This window comes from Eleutherodactylus coqui, chromosome 2 (genome assembly GCF_035609145.1).
Source record: "Eleutherodactylus coqui strain aEleCoq1 chromosome 2, aEleCoq1.hap1, whole genome shotgun sequence".
NCBI classification, from domain to species: domain Eukaryota; kingdom Metazoa; phylum Chordata; class Amphibia; order Anura; family Eleutherodactylidae; genus Eleutherodactylus; species Eleutherodactylus coqui.
Window position 1 is genome coordinate 244978424 of NC_089838.1, and position 26776 is coordinate 245005199.

Genomic DNA, 26776 nt, shown 5'->3' on the forward strand with positions numbered 1-26776 from the left:
ACACCTCTCTCCTCTGATGAGAAGAATGTATTTTTTTGCAAAATACTTGAGTTCCCTTGTACGGAATATGAGTTGCTCTTATACTCTAACATTACTAGTCTTCTGAATATAAATATTTCATGTATACGTGATGGTAGTGTTATAAAGATCCAATGATCCAAATTCATTTTTTTTACTCTGCAGACATCAAGAGTTACTGTAATCAGAATTGTGCCATTGCTCCACTCTACTAATATTCATAATATCTGAGTGTAATACCTTTATCCACATATTCCATAATATTACATTGCCACCAATATTACATCATCATTTTGTAGCCTCATCTAAAAAGTTTCATAACCTAGGACAGCACTATAATCTATGTTTTAAATCTGCTGGTCTTTACCCAATTTGGGCATTTTGATATAGATCCAAGTATATGATTTTCTAATAGTCTGTCATATGGCTTGACGACCTTTCTTATTTTTCGATAAGTTTACCCCTTAGTGATCAGCCTATCGTGTTTTTACGTCCTGCAGCTGCAGGTATGTTAAGGGAGATCGTACAGTGATCTCCCTCCATACATCACGGGTGTCTGCAGTTTCTTAGGCCTCAGTCACACGGGCGCATCGGCACCCGTACACCGGCGCCGATGCGCCCGTGTGACTGATACCAGCAGATGGACGTACCTGCAGACGGCCGTCTCTCTGCAGCGCTGGAGGAAAGAACATGTGACCGGCTTCATTGCCGGTCATGTGTTCTTTCCTCCGGCGCTGCAGAGAGACAGCCGTCTGCAGGTACGTCCGTCTATTTCCTGCAGTCACACGGGCGCATTGGCGCTGGTGTACGGGTGCCGATGCGCCCGTGTGACTGAGGCCTTACAGCGTACACCCGGCGGCAATAGCTCTGATAAGCCACGCGGTTCATTGGAGCTGTTAACCCTTTAAATGCTGCTGTCAATGCTGAACGATGTTTGGAGGGGGGGGGGTCCCGTACAGCGCCTTACGCGACGAGATCACAGGGAGACATGTGCGTGTCATGGCAGCTGGGGGCCTTCTGAAAGGCCCCAGGGCTGTCATCGCAGAATGCCTATAAAGCCATGCCTGTGGGGTGGCTTGATAGACTGCCTTCCCGATCGCAGTATGATGTAATGATATATCAAAGCATCGCAAGTTGTTGTCCCCTGTGGGGACTAAAAAAAAAGGGGAAAATAGGATCAATAAAGTTTCACTAATTGTTAAAAAAAAGTAATAAAAGTAAAAAAACAAAAACATTTTCCATATTTATAATAAAAGAATCTAAATAATAAAACAAAAATACATATTTGGTCCATAAATGTCCGATCTATCAAATAAATGCATTATTTACCCCAGCAAGGTGAATGTTGTCAGAAAAAAGAAAGAACGCCAGAAATGAGCTTTTTCAGTCACCCTGTCTTCAAGAAAAAGTGCAATAAGCGATCAAAAAGTCGTATGTATTCCAAAATGGTACCAACGCAAACTACAGGATGTCCTGCAAAAAATGAGTTCTCACACAACTATGTCAATGGGAAAATAAAAAAGTTATTGTACGCAGAAGATGGCGGCCAAAAATAATTTAAAAAAAATAAATATTTTTGAAAAAAAATACAAGTAGTAAAAAAACATAAGTTTGGTATCGTAGTAATCATACTGACCCATAGAATAATGTTATAAGGTCATTCTTGTTGCAGTTTGTGCACCGTAGAAACAAGACACACCGAAAGATTGCAGAATTTCATTTTTTTTCCCATTTCTCTCCATTCAGAATTTTTAAAGTTTTTTAGTACATTATATGGTACATTAAATAGTATCACTAAAAATACAACTCATCTCACAAAAAACAAGCCCTCATAAAGTGACGTCGATGGATAAATAAAGGAGTTATGATTTTTAAAACGTGGGAAGAAAAAACGAAAATGGAAAAAAACAAACAGCTTGGTCACTAACGGGTTAATTTATCCTTGTGTATGTTGTCTCAATTTCTTCTAGATTCAAACTTTTTTCATTTGAGCCGACTTGTTCTATATTGCCATATCCACTCTGAGATAATTCTTATATATGTATAATATACAGTTTTTTTAAATTCTTGAAATATCTGATATAGCAGATCTTTAATTTCTTGATTCACTGTACACATTGGCTTCCTTGTATGGCCAAATAGCTCTTTCAAACTCCAACAGTTTAACCCTTTGCAATCTAATTTTAGATTCCGAGTTTTCTAGGGGACTTGCTCTTTCTGCCATTATACCATGGTGCCATCTGTTGGCTAGAGCCAGTACTGCGGTATGGGACATGCTGAAGACATCCCCGACAGCAGAGCGGCCAGTAATATACATTAAGACTACCCTCCTGGATGTCTTCTGACATCGAAGCTGTACAGCCTTCAATCAGAATGTCTTCAGACGTCAGACAGTGGATTGGAAAGGGTTAGGATAAAAGAAATATCTATTAGTTATTTGTACCTCCTCAGAGGGCATTCATTTTCCTTCTCCATTGATAACATCTTCCAATGTTTTAACCCCTCTTTCAGCTAAACTCGTCCATTTTTAGAAATAGTGAATTAGGATAATGATGGTAATATTAAATCCTTGTAATAATATATCACAAAATTATACCATTTTCCATAAGTAAGGGTATCTATAATCAATGAAATTCCTTATAATACAAAACAGGTTATAATATCATTATTGAAAATGATGCAAAATTGAAAATTACAACCGTGTTTGATGAGTGACAAACCAACAATTGCATAAAGTACTTCTCTGAACGCTAGGATAAGAGTAGAATCAAATGGGGTGGAGATGGGAGGGGGTGGAAGGTGAGGAAAAATAAGCAGGTAGACCATTGTGAGTCAGCGTAACTGAAACCAGTCCTCATCAGTAGTGTAAAAGCTTTGTAGTTATTACATAAAGTAACTTTTTCCCATGTTATTCTAAGACCCAATAAGGAAATAAACTTGTTCCTAAACTCCTTCCATAGAGTCCATGGGTTAACAAATTGAGCATGCATTCTCATTTCCCAGCTGATCAGTCCCTCAAATCTGGAATAAGAGTGAACAGATTTTTTGATATACATCTCAATCTCTCTCTAGAGCAGATTAATTGTGTTTCAGCAGAAAAGGAAGTATCTGAACTGGTTATCATTTTTAGAAGCTGACATCTACTGAAGACACAGTAGATAGCTGCAATGCTTCCCATCTGTAATTCTCGCCTTTTATGGATAATTGTGACAAAGTTAGGGTTTTTTTACACGGGACGACTGTCGGTCACAGAAAGACCTGATAGTCATCCCGATGACTATCACTCCTGTTCTAACACATACTAGAGATAGCAGTGGAAGCGGAACGCTCCAGATATCTCTTCCAGTTGCCCGGCTCAATTCACTGTGAATATGCAGTTGTTCTATGGTGAGCGACTGCCTATTCATACTGACCAAGAACTTATTAGCCGCATTGCGAACTGACGTTAATCGACTAGTGCGTAATGAGTGATTTGTCACTCAGTGTCCAATTGGGTCCTGCGTTTACAAGAGACAACTATCGCTAAAAATCACTCGTTTAACCAATTTTTTCCCTTAGGGCACTTTTGCATGGGCTAACTACCAGCACTAACATTTTTTGCCCCCATAAAAAAAACGTGCCGAGAAAAATAGGACATACATGACTATTTTCGGTCAATTTTATAAACTGCGTGAAAAGATAGGTCTTGCCCTGTCTTTTGATAAAATATGCAGGAAGCTCACATAGGCTTCTACAGAAACTGAAAAAAAGGAGGGGGAGGGAGTTTTCCTCCATACAGAAGAAGACAACTGGCCCTAATTAGGTGTTTAATTGCCATTCTAAGCCACGGGCAGGGTGTTACATGCAAGCAGGTGACTGTGCATTTTGATTACAAAAATAAACCAATCGATCAACAAGCACGGACATATTAGCTGGAAACTTGCTCTCTCCTTTATTTTATATTATGTGAATTTACGATCCCTACACGCGAATGTATTACACATGCGCTTGTGTGAACGGCTTTAAGTACGCGACTTCTGGTGGAGAGTTCAGTGTGGCAAATCTTCGTTCAAGCAATTATATGGTGCATACAAGCGAAAGAGCACTTACTGTGATAAATCTTATTGATATTCCCACTAAGTTTAATTCCAAGTTATTTTATTTCCTTCTTGAACAATATACGTATTTATACTTTTGTTCTAGAAGTTATTGGCATTTCTAGCTACCATCAATTCTTAGGATTTCAGTAGATTTATCTTATATCCGGAGATATCACAAAACCATAAGAGGCAACTATTTATCTCTTCCATTTAAATATTGCGTCCAACCAATTGCAGATAATGCGGTGGCATCAAGAGTTTTTAGACTTAGACTCATTTTTTTCGCTTTTATTCAAAAATGCTTCTTTATACACTAATGTAGCTATTATGATTGGTTCCACTACTTTCTCATTACAATGTCTTTTTGGTGACAGGATCATAGCCACTACACAAATGCAGGCTGCCGATGCAAGGAAGGCATTCCCCTGCTTCGATGAGCCAGCATTGAAGGCGACTTTTAATATCACTATCAGGCACAAGCCGGATTATGTGGCGCTGTCAAACATGAATCCCATAGGTAAGTCCTATATATATATATATATATATATAGAAAATGAAATAGTAAGCATATGTAAGAGTAATGTAAGGCAGTATATATGGACATATATACAGTACATCAGTATACTTCATATACGTATGGGAACATTCAAGAGTATAATTATTTTCCCAAATGTTGTATGCAAAGCAGGAAGGATGTGAGAGTTGGCCAACATATATGTAATACTCTGCACTTCAATGCCCAGCATGGGACTACCTCTCTACCCTGGAGAGGTGGGGTATGGGTACAGTGAGAAGGTAAGGGGAAGTGCTATAAATCCCTAGGTTAAAAATATAACAAAAAGTTGAGAGCAAGGAATGTTTTTTTATGTAGGTGTTGAGCAACAGTAAGTGCTTCATACTCGAAAGTAAACTAGGATTCCCCAAGTGCTGACTACTCAGATAGCCCAAAATTAAACCAGTGTGTGGCAAGACTCCCTGACTGATTCCAATGGGAACCCAAGGAAATATTGACAATAAAACTATATTTTTTTCTGAGTGAGTGTGACGCGATAAGTTCATTAGAGTAACAATTTTTAACTCCTTCCCTCCCTGTGCCATATGTATATTGTGTAGGTGGAAAGTCATTTATGTGAATTACCATACATGTTCACTGATGCGATGGCATGGGTTCAAGAGTTGAACCTTTACTGTCAACACTGTATGTTATAGCTGAGACCCTGCTGCAAAGACCCATATTGGAGACAGCTCTGATTCCAGCCATTTAACCCCATAGATGCCCACAGAGAATAGCAACCATGGTATCTAAGTGGTTAGACAGAGGGGAGGTGTGTTTAACACAATTTGACCAAATATTATTCTTTCAGATGTGAGTAATGAAACCTGGAATGCTGAAACTTGGCAGGTGACAAAGTTTGCGCAGTCTGTAAAGATGTCAACGTATCTGGTGGCCTTTATAGTTTCTCAGTTTAGCCCTGCTGGTAATGAAACAGTAAAAGTGAGTATCTATGTCTTTAAAAAAAAAAGTCTTCTTCTGAACATTAATCTACAGTACACATCGGAGCACATTTACTATTAGGCCACTTTCACATAACCATATGTATTTTTACGTTCGGCTAATCGGCGCTAAAAATCGTGTGAAAGAAAAAAGCTCCAATCAAATCCCCATCTTAATTAGTGTTTTCTCGTCCAGTCACATGGGCAGCTGCGGCATATCAGCGAAAAATACGCTGCAGCACGGATATCTCTTGGTCGGCGGAAATCCCCAAAATAACTTCTAATGCTTAAATAGAGCCAGATGTAATCTTTTCCTGCGTTGGATGCCGGAAAACTCCCTCCCCCTCCCTTTTATTCGGCTTCCATAGAGTCTATGGAATCCTCCAGTGTATGTCGGTAAAAGATATGTCAAGGCCTATCTTCTCATGCATCGTATACAATTGGTTGCCAATGTCCTATCTTTCCCTGCACGATTTTTAATGCACCTGAAAATCGCTCATCTGCATGAATACATTGGAATCCAATGCTTCAGATGGTCGCCATTTTTGACCCGGCTAAATTAGCCGCATATATACTGTCGTGTGAATGGGGCCTCAGTATTACACCAAAGTTCTGGTGTATGTTGCACCATTTTTTTTTGCGCAAATCAATTTAAAACATTTTCTATAGATTTTTGGCAAAAATAAACAGATGTTGAGCCTCAGTAGACACTCTTCAAAAGTGCCTGAAAGGGGGGCAGAGTTTGAGTGTGTGTGGTTTTCAGACTGGTTTTTATTTTGAGACTTTCAAAGACCCCTTTGAAAGTCTCAAAATGTTTGAGCGAAATAAGGCGGCTTTCACATCTTTGTTGGGAGTTCTGTTTTCCTGCTCCATTTGGGGAGCAGGAAAGGGAAATCCCCTGGCTGTACGGGTCGGTCTTGTGTCAGAACCAAACAGTGCCAAACGGACCGCATTAACTATAATGGGGTCTGTTCTGTTTCCACTCCGCTGCCCGGTATTTTTCCAGAAGACAAAGTGCTGCATGCAGCGCTATTTCTTCCAGTATTTTGTGCTGGATCTGTGGCGGAAGTTCCAAATGGAGGTTCCAGTATAGATGTGAACCCGGCTTTACTGCACTAGCAGGGATGCATAAAATTGTATAGACATATTAGAGATGTGACCATTCTATCAACATTGTGCCGCATTTTGATTAACTTGTTGCAACAAACAGCATTGTTGTCTGCAACAAAACTGACTCTAAAATATCATACATAATGAATTCCCTCTATAGATTTACACATGCTTGGAATTTACAAAAACTGGCATAAATATATTGCAGTAAAATGCCCAAATTCAATAAGAAATCCAGGCCTCTCAATGCATTCGGAACATCTTTGGCTGTCTATGTATGAGGACTTCAAATCTACGTCTCTTTTAGGCCCTTTCACACAGGCGCCAGCAATATCGCCATGAGAAATTCACAGCAATATCTTATCTGAGTTCTGTGTGATATTGCTGTGTTTTCTTGCGGCGATATCATGATTTTGTGTCACTACAAAGTAGTGTGACTTTGTAGCATTCTTTTGCCGGGATTTTCGTGGGGGCTTGAAATGTAAGCCCTACCCCGAAATAAGCCCTGGCTGCAAAAAAACCAAAACACCATATTTCACCTAAGGGGCGCTATCCTGCTTCGTTGCATGTCTCCTCTGCAGCTTGCTTGTACTTTTACCCAGCACTTCCTGGTCAGAGTTTAAAAAACAAGTACTAGCTCTGATTGATTCTCGAGCGCCACAGCTCAGCCAATCACTGCAGCACTCAATGAACCAATCATAGCCATTAAATGCAATGGCTGTGATTAGTTCATCGAGCGCTGTAGTGATTGGCTGAGCCGCAGTGCTCAAGATCCAATCAGAGACAGTGCTTCCTGGAGGAGGGGTTTATGAACCTCCAAACCAGGTGTCAGGGTACTGGGGTTCGGGTACTGGAAGTCCCTAAAAGCTACCCGCAACCCCTGTCCCTACCTACTTGCCCCCCTGGGCTAGGCCCCAGGGCGACAACTGGGCGACGGTCCCTATACTCACTAGGGAAGCAGGGCAAGGGGTCAGACTTACAAACAAATACAGAGACAAACAGACACAGAGGCAAGTCAGGAAGTCCAGGTCGGCAACAGGAGAATACGTGGTACCAGGGATCAGGCGAAGTCAGAGTCAGATCCAAAAGCAGAGGGTCACAACGGGAAATCAGATGATACCGCGGGTGTAGCCTGGAGACAAACATACACTGGCAATGCTGGAGAGAAACAGGCACGTTTAAATGCTGTCAGAACTCCCGCCCCAGCAGCTGATTGGGGCGGGGAGCCTGCCAGCAGCCAGACCCAGGCAAAAGGCAGCGAGTGCAGATCCCAGACATCCAGCAGCAAGTGCCGATGCTGCTAGTCAGGATGTCATGGCAACGTGGACTGCATCAGCTGCATCCACAGCAACTCGACCACCCAGGCGCCGCCCCCTGAGCACATGAGCACGCGCCCGGAGCCAGTGTCTGGGACCCCGACGGCCAGGGGAGGTCACCAAAACCGCAGCTCCCCTGCGCCGCACCCGATCAGCTCGGGTGATAGGACCGGTGGTGCGGACGCGGAGACCCCGAGAGCTGCCGGTCCTAACACCAGGAAGCGCGTGGGAAAAACTACACGCAAGTGCACCGAAGCTGCGGAGGAGAAGTGCGGCGGAACCGGACAGCGCCTCTTAGGTGATGTATTGTGTTTTGTTTTTTTTAAGTAACTAGTGCTTAGTTCAGGGGAAACAGTTGGATTTCCTGCTGTAAAAGTTGCACTGCACTGCATGAAAACCATGTTTTCGTGCGATACGATTCAACACAGAGGATGGCTCCATAGGGAGACCTGGGCTACAAAACATCGCAAATCGTGGCAATATTCAACATGCCGCAATTTTTGATCTCGCAATGTAGCTGCCTACATAGCATCGCAGTGAAGGAACCGAATGGAAAGCATGGGCTTCACATACATGTGATTGGAAGCGCTGTTGCATTGCAAGAAAATCATGTTGTTTTGTCACCCGTGTGAACGTGGCCTTAAGAAAATATTGCTAATGACTAATTTCCAGTGATTGGCAATGAATCAGTGCTGAATAACAATCACTAAGTAGTGGCAAGCTGGTTATGTAATCTCTAAAGAAATGTCTATTGCTAGTTATGCACATATCAGGAAATATTTTGTATATTTACCATATTATAACATTCTTCAGGCTAACATCTGGGGCCGTAAAAAAGCAATTGTAGATGAGAAACAAGGAGACTATGCACTGGACAAAACGGGACTAATTCTGGAATTTCTGCAGGATTATTACAATTACAGTTACCCACTTCCAAAATCAGGTATATTTATTGCAACTGTGTCCTGTAGTGGCTTAAAATAGTAACTTAAATGAGAACATTTGGATAATGGGGAGTAAGAATAAAAAAGGGGTGCACAGTACATTCATTACAAGTCTCAGGCGGTACTGGTGTATCTTGTCTCCAACACAAAAATTGGTGGAGACTTGGGATTGTGCTGTGGGAGGTATAGGGTATGCCCACAGCTGCTGATTGACTCGGCTACTGTCTCGGCTGTGCCATGTCCTCCGTACACGCCGGCGCTCCCACACCTTCTCTGTACTGAGGAGGAAGCAGAGCAGTGTAAGGCGCTGGCAGTCACCAGCTGAGCAGGGGGGGCAGTGACGGGGAGAGTGAACGTGGCCCAGTGAACTGACACATGGCACACCGCGCACGTGGGGGAACACTGACAGCGGGGTGGCGATGGGAGCTGAAACAATAGCAGCAGCGGCTTCGGCAGGGAAGATGCGAGTGCTGTTGTTGGCGTCACCTTGCGCTCCCCTCCAAATCAACCCGGCTAACCCATGTCTCCACCCATTCTTCCGGTGGAGACAAGATGCACCAGTACCGTCTCAGGCTGTGTATAATGGACAAACGTATAGTAACATTTTTTGCTTATTTAGACCAGGTAGCTCTCCCAGACTTCAGCGCTGGAGCCATGGAGAATTGGGGACTAGTGACATACAGAGATACGGCTCTCCTTTATGACCCTAACGAATCTTCCATCGGTAACAAGGAGAGGGTGGTCACAGTAATAGCCCATGAGCTTGCACATCAGGTGGGTTATGTTTTTATACTTTTTAGGCTCTATTCACATCTGTTTTAGGAGTTCTTTTTGGAGCCACCAATGCAGATTTATCTCAAAACCATGGACAAAACAGCATGCTGTGCTCGTTCCTTCAAGCCTAGGTTGGAAAAAAAACGGCTCAAAAATGTTACATATTTATATAACATTATTTCAGGTTTGTATACGAAATGTTTGAAAAACTGCTTATTTATTTATCCTGCCTGAATCTACATGACTGCTTTTATATATTAGGTAACTGTTTATAAACAAAGTTATACCAGAACTCTAATGTCCACGGGCAAAGGCCTCATGTCCACGGGCAAAAGAACAATTAAAATCCGCAGCGGATTTTAACTCTTCTCCTGCCCGCGGATCCGCATCCCATAGGGATGCATTGACCACCCGCGGGTAGATAAATACCTGCGGATGGTCAATAAAAGTGATTTTTTTAAAAATGGAGCATGAAAAAATCTGGACCATGCTCCATTTTCGTGCGGGTCTCCCGCAGGCTTCTATTGAAGCCTATGGAAGCCGTCCGGATCCGCGGGAGACCAAAATTCGGAATTTACTCACCTGCTCCGGATCTTCCCTTTGCCGCGGTCGGATCTTTTTTCTTCGGGCCAGCGCATGCGCGAGGCACGCAACCGACGTGCCCTGCGCATCCGCCGGGCCGAAGAAAGAAGATCCGGCCGCGACGGAGAGAAGATGAAGCCGCGGCGAAGGGAAGATCCGGAGCAGGCGAGAGGTAAGTTAATTCTTATTTTTATGCCTTATGTCCGCGGGGCAGGAGGGACCCGCTACGGATTCTACATGTAGAATCCGTAGCGGGCCTGATTTTCCCTGTGGACATGAGTCTTTGCATATAAAACGAAGTCCACAAGTAAGTCAGTTAACCCTGTAATGACCATCAATTTTTGAATTTTCTTTTCCATTTTTTCAAACCTCTATTTTTAAGAACTATAATTTTCTTATTTTTCTGTTGACATAGCTGTTTTTGAGGGAAATGTTTTATTTTTAATACTACTATTTAATCTAACTTATAATGTATTGAAAACTTTTTTTTTTTAATTTAAGTGGGGTGCAATAGAAATCAAGCACAATTATGCCATTGTTTTTTTACGGTGTTCAGATGGAAGCAAAAATGACTTTGTTCTGCAATCCAGTATAAATGCAGTTATACCAAATTTATTCTGTTTTTTATGCATTCCTGCCCAAAAAAAACAACGCTTTTACATAAAAATAATTACTTTCTGTCATTACATTCTCAGATCCATAACTTTTGTGGGGTACATACAACTTTTTGGTCAATTTATATTCTATTTTTTTAGAAGATGCAGTACACCACCCCCTCTCCCTTCCCTATAGTTCTGTGATTATTTGTTTTCTTGGGACGCTCATTGTGTGGGATAATTATAGCTATATTTTAATAGTTCAGACTTCTATGGACATAATGAGTTATGATTTTTTTCCTTGGAAAAAAATGGAAAAGTGATTAAACATTTTTTTAACTTTTAATCGCTTTTTTTATTTTCATTTAATTCTTCTAGAAAAATGAAACTAATTTTTAAATCCCTATAGGTGACTTAAACTTATGATCTCTTGATTGCTTGTATTGCAATACGTCTGTGTATTCTGTATTTTGAGTATCTTAATGTTTTAGTATATTAAATCCAGCCACAAACAGAGCTTAATAGACTGCAATACATGGCAGTAGGCTTCATGCTGACATGTGTACCAACTGGCACCCCATGATTGTGGTGTAGGGGGGTGATGGGGCATATGAGGGGGTCCCCTACTCCAGCTGGCTGCTCGGTTCATCACTTATCTTGGCATCCAAGCAGGTAAAGGTCATGATCTGAGCTATCTGCAATCACAGTCATTATAGGCAGGTGTCAGCTGTCAGAAACAACCAGCACCCGCTGGGTATGAAGCAGGCATGGCTCCCGAACCTGCTCCATGCACCACCTGTGACTGCCTCCTGCCATATATTTATGGCGGGTGGTCTTAATTGGGTTCATAAAAGTGCAGCAGAATATTCCTTATATGCATCTAACCTTACACTTATTATGTTTATACAATAGCCAGATCATCCACTTTACACAGCATGTTAACATTAACTATTCTTAACTTTACTTCTCTTATAGTGGTTTGGAAATCTTGTAACAATTCGATGGTGGAATGATTTGTGGCTGAATGAAGGTTTTGCTTCTTATGTGGAGTATTTGGGAGCCGACTATGCAGAAGATACCTGGAACATAGTAGGTTATTTAAGATTTTCTTGTAAAGTGGCATAACAAATATGTATGAGGGGCAACAGTGGACACTTGATAATTAAAAGGGTTTTCAGGACTAGACTACTGATCCCCTATCTTCAGAATAGGTCATTAGCAGTTGATCAACAGGGTGCATCATTCAGGATCTCTGCCGATCAGTTGATTGAAGAGACTGCAATGCTCGGGTGAGCCTCGCAGACTTCTCTCAGGCCTGTGACGTCAACTGAATGGGACTTAGCTGCAATACCAAGCACAGCAACTATACAATGAACGGTGCTGTGTCTGGTATAGACTGAAATGACAGCGGTAATCATCTGAGGGCTGCTGTCACTTCAATCAGCTGTATGGCCGGGATCCCGAGCGGTGAACTCTTGAGATCAACTATTGATCAACTATAGGTCATCAGTAGTGTAGTCCTGCAAAACGTCTTTAAATACAGGGCAAAGCCTTACTCACACAAGCATTTTCTCATGACTATTAGCCGTGAGAAAACGTTGCAAGGAAAATTGTGACCATGTAAGGCATTGAATTCCAATACTTTCATTTACAATGGCGATTATTAGCCATGAGAAAAAATTTGCGACTGAAAATCATCAAATCACTGGCGATTTTCAGCCGCAACTTTTCCTTGCAGCATCAATAGATGTCCATGACCTATCTTTTGACAAAAATCGCAGGGAACTCCCATGGATTCGTATAGGAACTAAAAAAAAAGGGAGTGGAAGAGAGTTTACCTGCTTCAGCACTCGTTGCAGAAGAAAGCTGGCTCTATTTAGCTATTTAAGCTAAATAGAGCCATTCTGCTGACCGCCACTGCAGCGTCTTTTTCCCGCAATGCGGCCATGTGAATGGATGAGAAAACTCTAATTCCTGCTGGAATTAGATCGCGTCAATGCAGCGTTGCTGTTATTTTATTTTTTTTTTACGTGATGTGACCTATGTGAAAACACATCGCTCATCTAAAAGAGGCCTTAGAGAAAGAAAGAAGTTTAACTCTGTGTGTCTCTTTCATATACAGTGTGAATGTTCTCTGCCTCCATGCAAAGGCTTCCACAGTGTGCACGGTATAAAATATATTCATTTTTACAGGGAAATATTTAAAAAAATTAAAAAGCACTTCTAAAGAAAAGAGGGTGCAGTTCCTCACCAGGGCTCCTAATTCAGCATCCTCGGTAGAACAATAAACCAAGTGTGAGGCAGTACTCTGAGTTAGGCCCCCTGCCCACGAACAGATTTGAATTGCGGAATCCACGATCGGCTCCTGTGCGGATAATCCACTGTAATATTCGCCCATTGGAAGGTATTAAGTCCTGCAGCTTCAAGCAGACATGTGAAAAAAAAATCAAAGCATGCTCTATTTTTGCACAGATTTCGCATGGACGGGCTCCATTGATTTCTATGGAAGTGTTCGAATCCCAGTTACATTGTGGATGGGCGCAAATTTGTAGAAGGATAGTTGTCAATTTGCTAGGAGACCACATAAACTGAATAAAAGAGAGCAGGAATGAGGGGAGAAGACAGTGCAGGATGGATTGTCACATCATTGTCCAGTGCAATAGCAGGGAATTCAATATGGGCAGGTTCATTGCTTTCCCAAGCCAAGAGAGCAGTCTGCTGTTGTGAAGGCAGTTCTAAGCTCTCACCACCTCCAAAGCACAAGAGAATGTGTTTTGGGCATTAACCCTTTGTATAGAAGGTTTTTTCCAGAGTGTTTGGCAACTTTCTGTGTAATCACCTGCTTGGGATCTTTTTTCCGCATGGACGATAAGCTGTGCATCTGTGTGGAAAAGCGATTGCATCTGTGATCATTCACAAACACTCGCAATTCGCAGGTCTTCCGTGCAAGAAATCCGCTTGCGGAATTCGACCCATTTGTGTGCAGGCGGCCTAATGAAATCTGTTTTTTGACAATTACAGAAAGACCTGGCGGTGCTTAATGACATACACAGAGTGATGGCTGTCGATGCTTTAGCCTCTTCTCATCCACTGACTTCAAAAGAAGAAGACGTGAATACTCCAGAAGACATAAGTGCACTTTTTGATTCCATCACGTACAGTAAGGTAAGTTACCGTAATGATACAGGCAGAGAATGGTATAAAATGAAGAAATAAGGCATAGTCACCCCTTGTCTAGGGCTGGAGGCCCAGCAGGAGCCCTGTTACACGTCGATCCATTGTGCATGTGACCGCTCAGCCAATCACAGGCTTCAGCAATCACGTGACTGGCTGAGTGGTCATGTGCACAATAAACAGCACGTGACCATCAGAGCTTCATCCAGGATCGGAGCAGCAGGGACCAGAGTTCCTGCACTGGACAGGGGGGCTACTAAAGGCTACATGCTGTATTTGTTTATTTTGTACCATTCCTGTCCCTAGTTGTTTTTAGTCCTGGAAAACCACTTTAAGTTCACACATGTATACACTTGTTAGGCACATTCAGGACCAAGCATAGCCTGCGTGAAGAAACCACACAGTTACGGCACCAGAGCCTATGTCGGATACTGTGCTGCGTTGGGGAAGAGTCACTAAATCCAGGACATCTTCCATCAAATTTACCTCTGCTCCTTTCTTTTTCCGAAAAGGCTTAGTCTCTATGCTGCAACAACTGAATGTGGGTGAAATTCTGTCCACCCTTAATGGCCAATAGACCAACAAATTTCCTGGCACTATTACCCTTTGAGTGGCAGAATGGTGCAGCCATTGGCCACTACAAGTGGGCAAGACCTTAGCCGCATGTGGTTGGTGCAACATGGAACCCCATCCTTAGGGTGGATTCACACAAGCGTGTTTATATGCATATGGGCGCACAAAAACACACGTCTATTACAACCACTGAATTCTCTATGGTGTGTTCACGTGTCCATGTAAAGATAGGACATGCATGCACCATAGGTCCTGCACGCATTGTCTTCATTGAAGGCAATAGTTTTCCGGCACCCCTGAAGTGATTTTTCAGGGAAGAGCTTTAAATATAACCTCTTTCCTGAAAATGATCCCTTTTAGTGTAAAAAAAAAATAATATATATATATATATATATATATATATACACACACTTACCTGTCCGCTGCTGTCATGTTCCCCGCGGGGATGAAGAACACATCTGCCAATAAATAATTCCCTGCTGCACCTGTCACAGATGTGACAGATGCAGCAAAGGAGTTCCACATCCCCGCGGGGAATAAAGAATTCCCTACCGCAGCTGTCACAGATGACAGCTGTGCTAGAGGATCCAGCTGTCAGCACCTGTTAATTGTTTTTCAGGGAAGGGCTTTAAATGTAAGCCCTTCCCTGAAAAACAACCCAAACTAGTGTAAAGAATAAAAAAAAAATCATACTCACCTTTCTTCAGCTGCCAGGGCTCAGCCACATCCTGTCATTGCTATCCCTGACTCTGCACTGAAGTTCTTTCAGCCGGCGGGGAATTAAAATCCTTGCCTGCTGAAAGAGCTGCTCCTGATTAGCTGAGGGGTACCGTAATTGGTATGTGTAAACCAGACCTTACATACTCATGCCCACCTCAGTAGTAGTCATAGAAGAGCTTCCCTTAATGGTAGTCAAAACAGTGTCTTCCATCTCAGAATATTCTCAATTATTCATAGCAGCTCCTCCCTTCCACTTTCCCTACAAGTTTCAACACAGCTTATCCCCAAATATCCCAATAGTCATAACAGCCCTCTCCCCTTTCTATTAGTAGTCACTGCAGTAGCTCCCTCCCTCCATTGAAGTTTTATAGTTGGGGCCCAGTTCCAGATTTTGCACTGGGAATTGCATAGTTTCATCAACTTTTCTCTTGTAGTCAAACAATCCCCCCCTTAATAGGTATAACATGGCCCTCTTTCCCCTAGTAGTCACAGCAAGCCTTCTCTTTCTACCACTAACTTGTGCCTGATGAGCACACAGACAGCTGCAGCGCCTTTAGGAGAGATCATAAGGAAGACCTCAAGTCTGCCAGGGCCAATTTTTCTATTCACTCTGCATGCATAATGCACATAGTATATCACAGCAAGAACCCATCATAAAACACAATGAGGGGGAACTAATTTTGTCTATGGTAATTAGTTCTTCATTGCATTTGCATTAATTTCAGGGTGCATCAGTTATTCGGATGTTGTCCTCATTTCTTACTGAAGAACTTTTTAAAACAGGACTGCAGGTAAGTGCCACCAGATTACTTTGCTATGGGGCTGCAAGCAGATCATATGACTATTAGCTGCATGCAGACAACCAAGGGTGTAACTACCACAGTAGTACACTTAAAGGCCAGTATAGGGCTGACTGCTGTGCGGAATTCCATCTATTAGCAGAAATCCTCGGAATGACTTCTAATAGCTTAAATAGCGTCAGCTGTCTAATTTTCCGAGCACCGGAAGCAGGTAAACTCCCTTTTTTCAGCTCCCATAGATGTCTGTGGGACCTTTCAGCGTTTTTCGTCAAAAGATAGTTCAAGACCTATCTTTCCACAAGGTGTGAAAAATCGGCTACCGAAAACGATCACCGATGTTCTCTTTTTGACGGTGCAATTTTTTCATGCACCTGAAAATCAGTCATGTGGATAAATGCATCACACAGTTGCAACCCTATATTTTGCAATGAGGAAATCTGAAAGAAATATATTACAGGTATGGTGAAAATCCTCAGCATGCCAACAAATCTGCACTGATTTTTCAGCTTCATTTGAACGGGATTTTCCTGTATAAGACCCCATTTACATATATTGTAGTGTACTTCAGACTTTTTGTGTAAGATTGACACAGAAAACCTGTAAGGTTCATGCCCATGGGAACATGAAAAGAAATCACAGAAAGGCTATCCTAAAAGATAACCTTTATTACACCATTTAAATTCCAGTCAGGCCTCATAGACAAAACTAGTCACATATAAGTGATGATACCATTAGAATGATACAGACCAGGTGACATATATAATGCACCCATATTCAAGGATAATACAATAAACATGAAAACTTGCCCTGTTAAAACCCTAATAAATATGGCCCTTCGTATCTTGCAGGAAACCCGCCCTGACAAGGACGATCCTGTCCATGTTCCTCTTATTAAATCCTATTGCACCCTGATATAGTGCAAAAAATGTAATTGCAGGAGGCCACATATATATCCTGACAGGACAAAGGAAGCAATAAATCTGACGGAATAACAAAATCTTAAATTAAGATGTCATAATTTCAGAATCACATAGCAGACAAGAATCAACCATCATATTTATTAGTGTAGTAAGAGAACTTTGATTTAACAAAATGTAACCCTCACCTTAAGCCAGTGGGTGGTATGCCTAAAATATGGACCTCTCACCTGCTGGCAAATAAACCCTATATCCTATTCTTCAACATGATTCCTGGCAGTACACAAGCCAGGGTTCATAAGGGAGATAAGCACACATTACTTGGTCTCCACAAATCTCATCACACTGGATATGATCTGTATGCCATCAGTTGCTGATCTCCAGCCACCTGGGTAAATGTGTGTGTAACTATAACCTTCCCTTGGGCACGCAAGTATTGGATGCATCTCATAACTGTATATTTATATCTTAGGTTGTCCAGTGTGATGAGTTTTATGGAGACTAAATAATAAGTGTGTTCTATCCTCTGATGAACCATGGCTTGCGCAAAGGCGTCAGAGTGTAAAATATAGGGTTTCCTTGTCAGCAGAGTAGAAATGCATATTTTTAGGCATACCACCCACTGGCCTAATGCAAGGGTCAGATGTTTTTAAACCAAAGCTCTCTACACTAATGTATATGGTAGCTGATTATACTGGTCTGCTGTATGATTCTGGAATTATGACATGTTAATTCAATATTTTGTTATTCCATCAGATTTATTTGCATCCTTTGTCTTATCAGGATTAATAGGATATACATCTGGCCTCAATTTTTGCACTATATCAGGGCGCAATAGGGTTTTAACAGGAGGAACATGGACAGGATTGTCCTTGTCAGGTCGTGTTTCCTGCGTGATAGGCAGGGCCATATATAGAAAGGTATTAACAGGGCAAGTTTTTCTTATTATTGTATTAACCCTGCATATGGCTGCATTATATATAAGTGCTCGTTCAGATGCCCGTGTTTGCGTAAGCCAAACATAGAGAATAGAACCCATTGATTTCAATGGTTTCATTCTCATAAGCATGTTTTCCGCACCCTGCTCTATTTTCCAGCGTTTTTCACAGTGAAACTGACATAGAAGTCTATGGGAGGTGCGCAAATATGCAAGGCGATGCGTGAAACACTTCACAAAATGATGGAGAAGAAAACAGCTAGACATCAGGCTTTAACAGCCAATCAATTCCACAGAAAGGGAGTGTCATGCGTGTGTGTGCAAAAAATATGTGCTGACTCGCACACAAAAGGCTGATTAGCTGGCTCTTTAAACATCGTTCATGCGCAAACACGCTGTGCTGAGGCGAGCGTATTTGCACTAATGCTCGTCTGAAGCCGCTCTAAGCTGCTCTCACACCAGGCGCTTTTTACTGTGATTAGCGCAGCATCCCGAGTGCTGCGCTAATTGCGGTACAATGCTTCCATTCATTTTAAAGGGACCTTTCAGACCTGCACTTGAACACGCCGTTCTAGCATTCTAGTAATTTTCAAGCACTGTCTATTCTATTTTTCTGCATTTTCCCCAATTATGGGGTGCTTTTAAAAGTGCTGTCAAACGCTGTGCCATGTGTTCAAAAATGCAGCTCGAATTTTGACCATTGAAATCAATGATTTCATTTCATCCCGTTATGCAGCCGTGACGTTGTTACATCTCTTTCTGTAACACTTAGGGCGCTTTCACACTGGCGAGGAAATCATGCGAGATTTGTGCGCTGCGAAACGCACAAATATGAACCCCTATACTTTTGAATGGGTTTATACATATTAGCTATGTTTTCCTGCATGGCACCGCGATGTGATGCTATGCAGAAAACAAATCGCAGCATGTTCTATCTAGCTGCAAGGTCCCGCATTGAAGCCCCATTGGGAGAGCTGTGCATTCCTCTGCCATTGCCGTGACAGCAGCAGGGATTCCCTTCATCCCCGCAGTGATGCAAGGCTGTTTTCACAGTAACACGCCTCACATCACTTGGGCTTTCATAGATGGCGCGGGTGATATTGGGTCATGAATCACGGCATGATAACGCGCTCACCACCATTTGAATTCTTCACGGATTGCAAAGCATTTTATGTCAAAACTGCCTTGCATCACATGGGGAATGTAGCGATCCTCCGACGTGGCTGACAACAGAGTTTTTTCCATTGTTTTCAATGGGAGACCCCGCATCATGTGCATCATGTGTATTAGCTACGTGTGAGAAAGATAGGGCAAGTCTTATATTTTTATATATAGGGCGTACTAATAACACATGAGAATGCCAATAGTGAAAATAAAACCATTGAAATTGATGGTTTTGTTTCGTCCCGTTATGTGGCTGTGATTTTCAAGGCCACATAGTGAGACTTAAACACACCCATGTGTAGCGTTATAGAGCGCTCACAGAGATGTATGAGCCCCATATTGTTCCTCTGTATGCTTCCAATTTTAGATAGCTTTTCAAGTCAGACTTTGTGTGCTACTTGTAGTCTCCGTGCATAGAGCTTTGTCATGTGAATGAGACCTTATTGTTCCAATGTTAGTATCAACTTTCTTTTCTCTTTTTTTTTTCTAGGCCTACCTTAAAAAATATGAATTTGATAATACTGAGTATTTTCAACTGTGGCAATCCTTACAAGAGGTAAGTTCAGATAAACTGTGATTTTTTTAGATAAGTTTTTAGAGCCTATTTGTGCAACAGAAAGAGTTTTCAACTGTATCTCATAAACTGGTTCTACGCAGTTTAGGATGGGTGTAACAGACTTAAAGGGGTTGTCCAAGTTGTTGGGAAAAATTAGGGGAAATTGCATAAAACAAGCACAGAACCATTACTCATTTGATTGTTTCATCCCCTACTAGTCAAGCAACATTGATTCAGCCCTCCCTGTTGGGCTCTGCCTACTGTGCTGTTTATGGCTGAGGCCTGTGATTACTACTATCACTGAGGGTTCAAAGAGACCCCTTAAAACCTAACTTTTAGTACTTGAAAAAGAAAAATGCTAATTATAAAAGGATGCATAATAATAATTGCTTCCTGAGGGCTCAGTCAGATGAGCGTTTTTTGCTGCGGGAAAAATTTGCATGACCGAAGCGGGCGTCACGGTTACAAAAATCGCACTTGGGTGTGTTCAAAATTTTCACATAAATTGCGGTGCCATTGCTATTCCTTGCTGCAGCAGGGGATACCTTGGATGTAAAACCCCTGGATGCTGTCACATCCAAGGGTTTCACCTTGTGGTCAATGGGGCCGGCAGCAGCAGTGGCGGCCCCATTGACAACATACAGAGAAGATCGCGATCCTCTGGCACAGCTGTGGCATAGGATTTCTTCATCTCCGCGGGGAGTCCACCTCATCACTGAACACGGTGACAGCACTGTCACCGTGTTCAGTGACAAGGGGACTCCCCATGGGGATGAAGAATTCCCCTGCTACAGCTGTGCCACAGGTGCGCGATGTTCTCCCATTGCTTTCAATGGGGCCGGCACTTCTGCAGCCCCATTGAAAGCAATGGGCTGTCGGCAAGCCCTGCAGTTATTTTTGGGGAAGGACTTTAAATATAAGGCTTTCCCTTAAAATTATCCCAAGAATGTGTGTAAAATAAAAAATGGAAAAAGTATATACTTACCTCTCCGCCGCTGCCGGGACTCACGCGTGTCCAGCCGCATCTTTTCCCTGAACTGCTCTGAATCTTTTTCAGCAGGCAGGGATTTAAAATCCCCGTCTGCTGAAAGGGCTGTGTCTGATTGGCTGAGCACTCAGTCAATCACAGGTAGGAGCTTAGCCATTCATTGAATGACATCTGAGCGCTTCCTGTGATTGGTCCCGGCACCCAGCCAATCAGAAGCAGCACTCAGCCATTTATCTCAGATTACAGGGCGCATTTGGCACTGGTTTTAGTTGGTGTTGGCCGTGGGTCATTTTTTTTCTATGTATATATTTTTATTTTATACTGTTTTTTTTTTTTTATTTATTTTTGTAACTATTTCTTACCATCTATGTCCCCCATAGGACCTCTGGGGGTCATTCACATTGTCTTTATTATTTTCTCACTTTTCCACTATACCTGGGGCATCCATAGGAGCAGCATCCATTGTAGCCTCAGTTACAGAGGAAAATATCCCCCTGTGGTGACATCAGTCACTAACAGAGCGGATCAGGGTCTGCTAGGACCCAGCAGCTCTGCTGTGACAGGGGGCACCTGGTGGTCACTCAATGAGCGCTATTTCACTTTTTAGTACATCGCGCTCATTGAGTGCTATGTAGCCAGGAAAGCAGAAGGCAAAAGCGGTTAAAAAACACTTTTCCCTTGTCCTCCGGGTTCTCAGCTGGGTCTAAGAGCTAAGGACGCAACCTGCAACCTGCTTCTACTATCGAATCGGAATAAAGCCCAGGACCAAGAGCCATATATTTACCACGCTTGGTACTTAAGGTGTTAAATCAACCAAACACCTTAGTAAACCAAGTACCTCTAAATAGATCTAGTACCTGTAAATAAACCAAGTACCTATAAACTTATGCCATTTTCACAGGGCCGTGAAAATCATGCGAGATTGTTGCGAATGAGGTCATATACATAAACGATTTTTTTTTTTTCACACATCACATTGCGGTGTGGTGAAAAAAAATTGCAGCTTGTCCTGTCTTTGAGTGTTGCCTTGGAACGCATCGCCCATTGTTTTTAATAGGACTGGAAAACACATTGCAAGGCATGTGATGTCCATGCTAGTGCGATGTGAGGCTTTCCATTGAAGACAATGGAAAACACTTGATGATTCTCCATAGGGCAGCATAACGGGATGAAATGAAACCATTGATTTCAATGGTTTTGTTTCCACTATCGAGATTCCCGTTTTTTACAATATGTGAGAAAAAATTGTTAATACTACGTGCGATAAAGATTAGGGTGGGCCTATCCTCCTGCTTTTTAGAGCAGGGCCTACCTTTCCGACAGTGTTTTCAAACTATGGCGCTGAGTTTGAATGGCCTGTGAGGTTACAAAAATAACCTCATTCAGGTGCAGCTATGCTCCCTTCCGGGCAGCGTAGTTGTGCCTACAGCTGTCTGGGGCTGCCCTTAAGTCAATGGACTGACAATGCTAAACATACACATGGAATAGTAATGCTATTGTTTGTCCCTTTTTAATTCAATCTTCTTCTTGTTCTAGGCCTATAACAATGAAGCTAATCGAGTTTATCTCCCAGCCACAATTGGAGAGATCATGAACACATGGGTCTTGCAGATGGGTTTCCCAGTGGTGACAATAAATACAACAGATGGCTCTTTAACACAGAAACATTTTCTTTTAGATCCCACCTCTGTACCCTATAAGTAAGTTCATCATTGAAACCAAATACTTGTAAGGAAAATGACTCGCATCACAGATTATACTTGTGAATATTTGAACAAACAATGCGGCCACTTTATAATAGTTCTGAAGTTGTTGGTGGGCTTATCTATCTGATATGTGGAGAGTGGGGAAACTTGTACAGGTTGACGCAAGGCTGCAGTGCTTGTATGCAACCAGTCAGGGAGATGTAAAGAGTAAGACCGGCTCCACATCGGTGGATTTGCATTGTGGTATTCGGAGTGGGCGTCCGCCCCCGGATTCCGCAGCACATGCCTGCAATTTTCTCTACACAAGGAGGAGAAATTGCAGCATGCTGCGATTCTGTGCAGACTCCACACGGACGGCTTCCATTGAAGTCAATGGAAGCTGTACGACCCCCGGCCCTTCCGCAATAACCATTGCGGAAAGGTCACAGGATCCGCCGCATCGCCTAGCAACGGCGTGACATAATTGGTATTGTACATGTGCGCCAGCACAATGGCCGGCACATCCGCAATACAGATAAGAAGACTGCAGACAGGTATGCGGGGGTCCCAGGCCGGGCACAGGGTCGGATTCCGCATGCGGAATCTGATCCGCCCATGTGCAGGCAGCCCAAGAAAGGTCATTTTTTATAAATATCAAGTGCAAACTTAGTTCAACCAACGCTCTCGTCCTGGACAAACAAAGATGGCTACACTAGCTTCTCTGACTGCCTGATGCGTACTTTGCATTGCAATTCATCATTAGTCAAAGGGCTTAAACAGAAGAACACTCATCTAGATCAGTGTTTCCCAACTCCAGTCCTCAGGGACCCCTAACAGGTCATGTTATCAGGATATCCTATGCTAAGAACACCTGTGACAACGTCTGAGGCACTGACAATAATTTGACAATAATTACATCACCTGTGCAACACTGAGGAAACCCTGAAAACATGACCTGTTGGGGTGGGGGGTAGGGGGGGCTGAGGACTGCAGTTGAGAAACACTGATATAGGTGCTCTCCTTAAGAAGAGATAAAACCCCTCCTGATCCATAGAACTCTCACTAGCCAAGCCAGAATCCTACTGCACGCTGATGATTCTGGCTTGGTTTTCAATACCCAATCATTGTTCTAAAGATCTGTATAAGCGTCAGACATTGATTTACAGGAATGCTGCCATCCATCAGGTGGCGCTGGAGAAGTATTGTTCCATCTTCCTGATTTGCATATATTTTCCAGAGGAGCATGCATGGCCTTATAAATCTCCTCCCTCACCTCCTAGGTGTCTCCTCACGCATCTTCTAGATGCTCTCCTTAAGAACAGATGAAAAAAGTAAATAACTGCTGAATGCATGCAGAAACTGAAGGACTGAACAACTCTTATTCAGGTTCTGCATGTGTTTACACTGGTGATTATCGCTCAAATTCCCATGGGAGTGCTGAAATCTGAACGATGCTGAATATACAATATAGAGGGTAATGCCAGTGTCCTTCCAGCAGACAGAGATGGTACAAGCTCTAGCTGGTCATGTGAAGCTGTGCTTATGCATCAGAAAAGTGTTAACAGAACATAAAGAAAAGGAGCAGGGAGAAATCTCATCAAGATGGTGCCTGATAAGCATCAGACATGGAGGTGACTGCAATATACACAGGAGACTTCCAGAGTGTGACAGGCAATCCAGTGAAGGATGCAGGGATGGAGAAATGTTTTTTTTTTTTACTGAAGCCGCCCTTTAAAACCTTTCCTGGTGGTCACACTGGGTAAAACCTTTGCTTGATGTATATGACATAATCGATTACTCTCTCTTTAGTACCTTTTATGTCTAACTTTATTTTAAACCCTTTTCAGCTATACATGGTTTGTTCCTATTTCTTTCGTCACCAACTCATCTGTAGAAGGACATGTCTGGCTAACACAAGAAACAGGTATAAACAAAAAGTGCATAATGTTAAGATGCTGCATTTTCATTTTAACCTATATGTTTTGAGCATTAGACTTGACTTGCTTACTTACAAAAGCAGAATTAATTATTCATATGATTCCTCATAAAATTCTTATTTCCTGGAAGTGTTATGGGCCAGTAGGACTAGTCACAGGTTATACAAAATATTTGGACTTCAGCTGTAGACTGTAAGTATATGGATGACAAAAACTTGCAACGGCTTCATCCAGAAACTGCATATATACTGCCAGCAAACGTTAGGAGAGGTTTCCTGATCCTACAGGAACAGGATTTACCCAAGGGATTACATTCGAGTTGTTGGGCCCTCCCTGATAATGTTCCATTACTGGGCCTTATGAGTCCCAAAAAACATTCATTTTCCTGTTAATGGTTGGCATTTGAACATTATCTTAGTAGGAGTAGGCAATTGTGGATGTTTCCATGCCATGCCCTGCCATTTACTCTTCAGCTCGTAATGATGGGCCCATGTTTCGTCACCAGTGATGATTCTGTCCTAAAAGGTGCCACCATCATTAACACTCATAGCGATCCCAATGTTGTTGACATATATCCAAGCGCATTTGTTTATGCAGCAATGTAATTTGTTTCGAGATCCATCTTGCACAAACTTTATGAAATCCAAGTTTATTGTGGATGATTTCATAGACGGAACCATAACTAATTTGCAGACAATTTTCCACTTCATGAAAGCACACGAGTCATCGCTACAGAATGCAATCAACCCCATCCAACCAGACCCCCATTTCCCACAGTGCAGTTGCCAGATTTCTTTTCAAATTCCGAGGAACAGGTTCTGTCGCTGATAAAGCAAAATCTGCTGAATGAAGCAAGAACAGTTGCTGCTGATGCTTCATCGCTAACAGTTTTTCGTCATCCAGATTTTGGTTTATTGGCAAGAGAACCTGTTTCTTGGAATTTGAATTAAAATTTGTCAACTGCACTGTGGATAATGGAAAGCCAGTTTGGTTGGCATTGGTTGAAATCTTCTATGATGACATGCGCTTCATTCCCTTGACATAAGGATGATCTCAACATGTTCTGCCTGAGATAACGCCATCATTCACATTGCCTGTAATAAAGACAAGTCACTGTTAACATTGTAATGAAGAAAGTTATGTTAAAGTGAAGCACACCATTGTTTTTCTGGTGAAATTCTCTGCCAGTTTGATATATCACACACCTACCTTCCTAGTGGAAAAATTAGAGGTGAATCCAATATGGCAGCATTCAAAATGGCCGTCATGTTGGTGATATGGCCAAATAGGTTTCCTCCTCCTTGGCAGCTTGTATGCAAAATTGGATCACCATCAGCCAAACTGTTTTCATTCTATATGGGTGTTTCCACTTTTGAGATCCTGTATATGCTCGGGCGTGCCTCAAAACCACCCCATGAAATAGGTCTCAAAAGATTAAGCAAATGTGTCACTGAATGGGTGTTTCTGGGATGAATTTATGCATTATTGTACAGATCCAGAGCAGGGCTTAAAATGTCTCATAATTGCTGCTTCAAATTTTACAAGGTATATTGAACAGAGCCCTAATCAATTAGTTCTTGCATTTCAGGTATTAATTCATCATTTCACTTAACTGGAGACAATGACTGGCTGCTTGCAAACATCAATGTGACTGGATACTACAGGGTTAACTATGATGATAGAAACTGGGACAGATTGTTACAGCAACTGGAAAATAATCATACAGTGAGTACCGCTATCATAAATAGGGGATGACGCACAAGATATTTCATTGTGGCTAAGGAAAGAAAGTACTTTCTATTTAAGAGGTAAATGGCAAACCAGCACACTGGATTAGATTTATATTGAGGGAGCAGCTGATTATGGTGGTGAGGAAGCAAGAGGCAGACACTGGTATATGTGACCTAAATGATCAAATTCAAGCATTAAATGGGTAGTTCACTTGCAACCTATTGATGGCCTAATTGTAGGATAAGTCATGAATAGTAGATCAGTGGGGGTCTGTCACCTCACCTGGAACTCTGCCAATAAGCTGTTCGCCAAGCTGTTGCTCTCATGCACTAAGCTGAGTTCTACAGGAAGCCGACAGCTCTGTTCCCACTGCAGTGGCAAGGCTTGGTATTACATACCAAGTTCCATTTGAACTGAATGGGTGTAATACCAGACCTGGCCATTGCAGTAGGTACAGAGCTGTTTGCTTCCTGCAGAAATCGGCTCAATGCACAAGTGCATCAACCCAGAAAACAGCTGATCAGTGGGGGAGTACTGGGTGGTAGATCCTCATTGATCTACTGTTGATGGCCCATCATAAGATAGGTCATCAATGGTTTAAAAAACAAAGAAAAAAGTGGAGGATAGCTGCAACCATAAAACTTCTCCTTTATTAAAAGAGCATAGCACACATGGATGTGA

The 26776-nt window shown here is 42.3% G+C and overlaps 1 protein-coding gene across 1 annotated transcript in view; it reads left to right on the forward strand.

The window, feature by feature from the left end:
- The window catches only part of LOC136612426 (aminopeptidase N-like), a 63701-nt gene that overhangs the window by 21698 nt on the left and 15227 nt on the right, over nucleotides 1-26776 (forward strand). Inside the window, exons 3-13 of the mRNA XM_066592773.1 lie at nucleotides 4472-4614; nucleotides 5462-5592; nucleotides 8831-8960; nucleotides 9581-9735; nucleotides 11889-12002; nucleotides 13935-14078; nucleotides 16106-16171; nucleotides 19689-19754; nucleotides 22279-22442; nucleotides 24275-24351; nucleotides 25953-26089. Coding sequence (XP_066448870.1) covers nucleotides 4472-4614; nucleotides 5462-5592; nucleotides 8831-8960; nucleotides 9581-9735; nucleotides 11889-12002; nucleotides 13935-14078; nucleotides 16106-16171; nucleotides 19689-19754; nucleotides 22279-22442; nucleotides 24275-24351; nucleotides 25953-26089 — 1327 coding nt within the window. The remainder of the gene's footprint in view (nucleotides 1-4471; nucleotides 4615-5461; nucleotides 5593-8830; nucleotides 8961-9580; nucleotides 9736-11888; nucleotides 12003-13934; nucleotides 14079-16105; nucleotides 16172-19688; nucleotides 19755-22278; nucleotides 22443-24274; nucleotides 24352-25952; nucleotides 26090-26776) is intronic.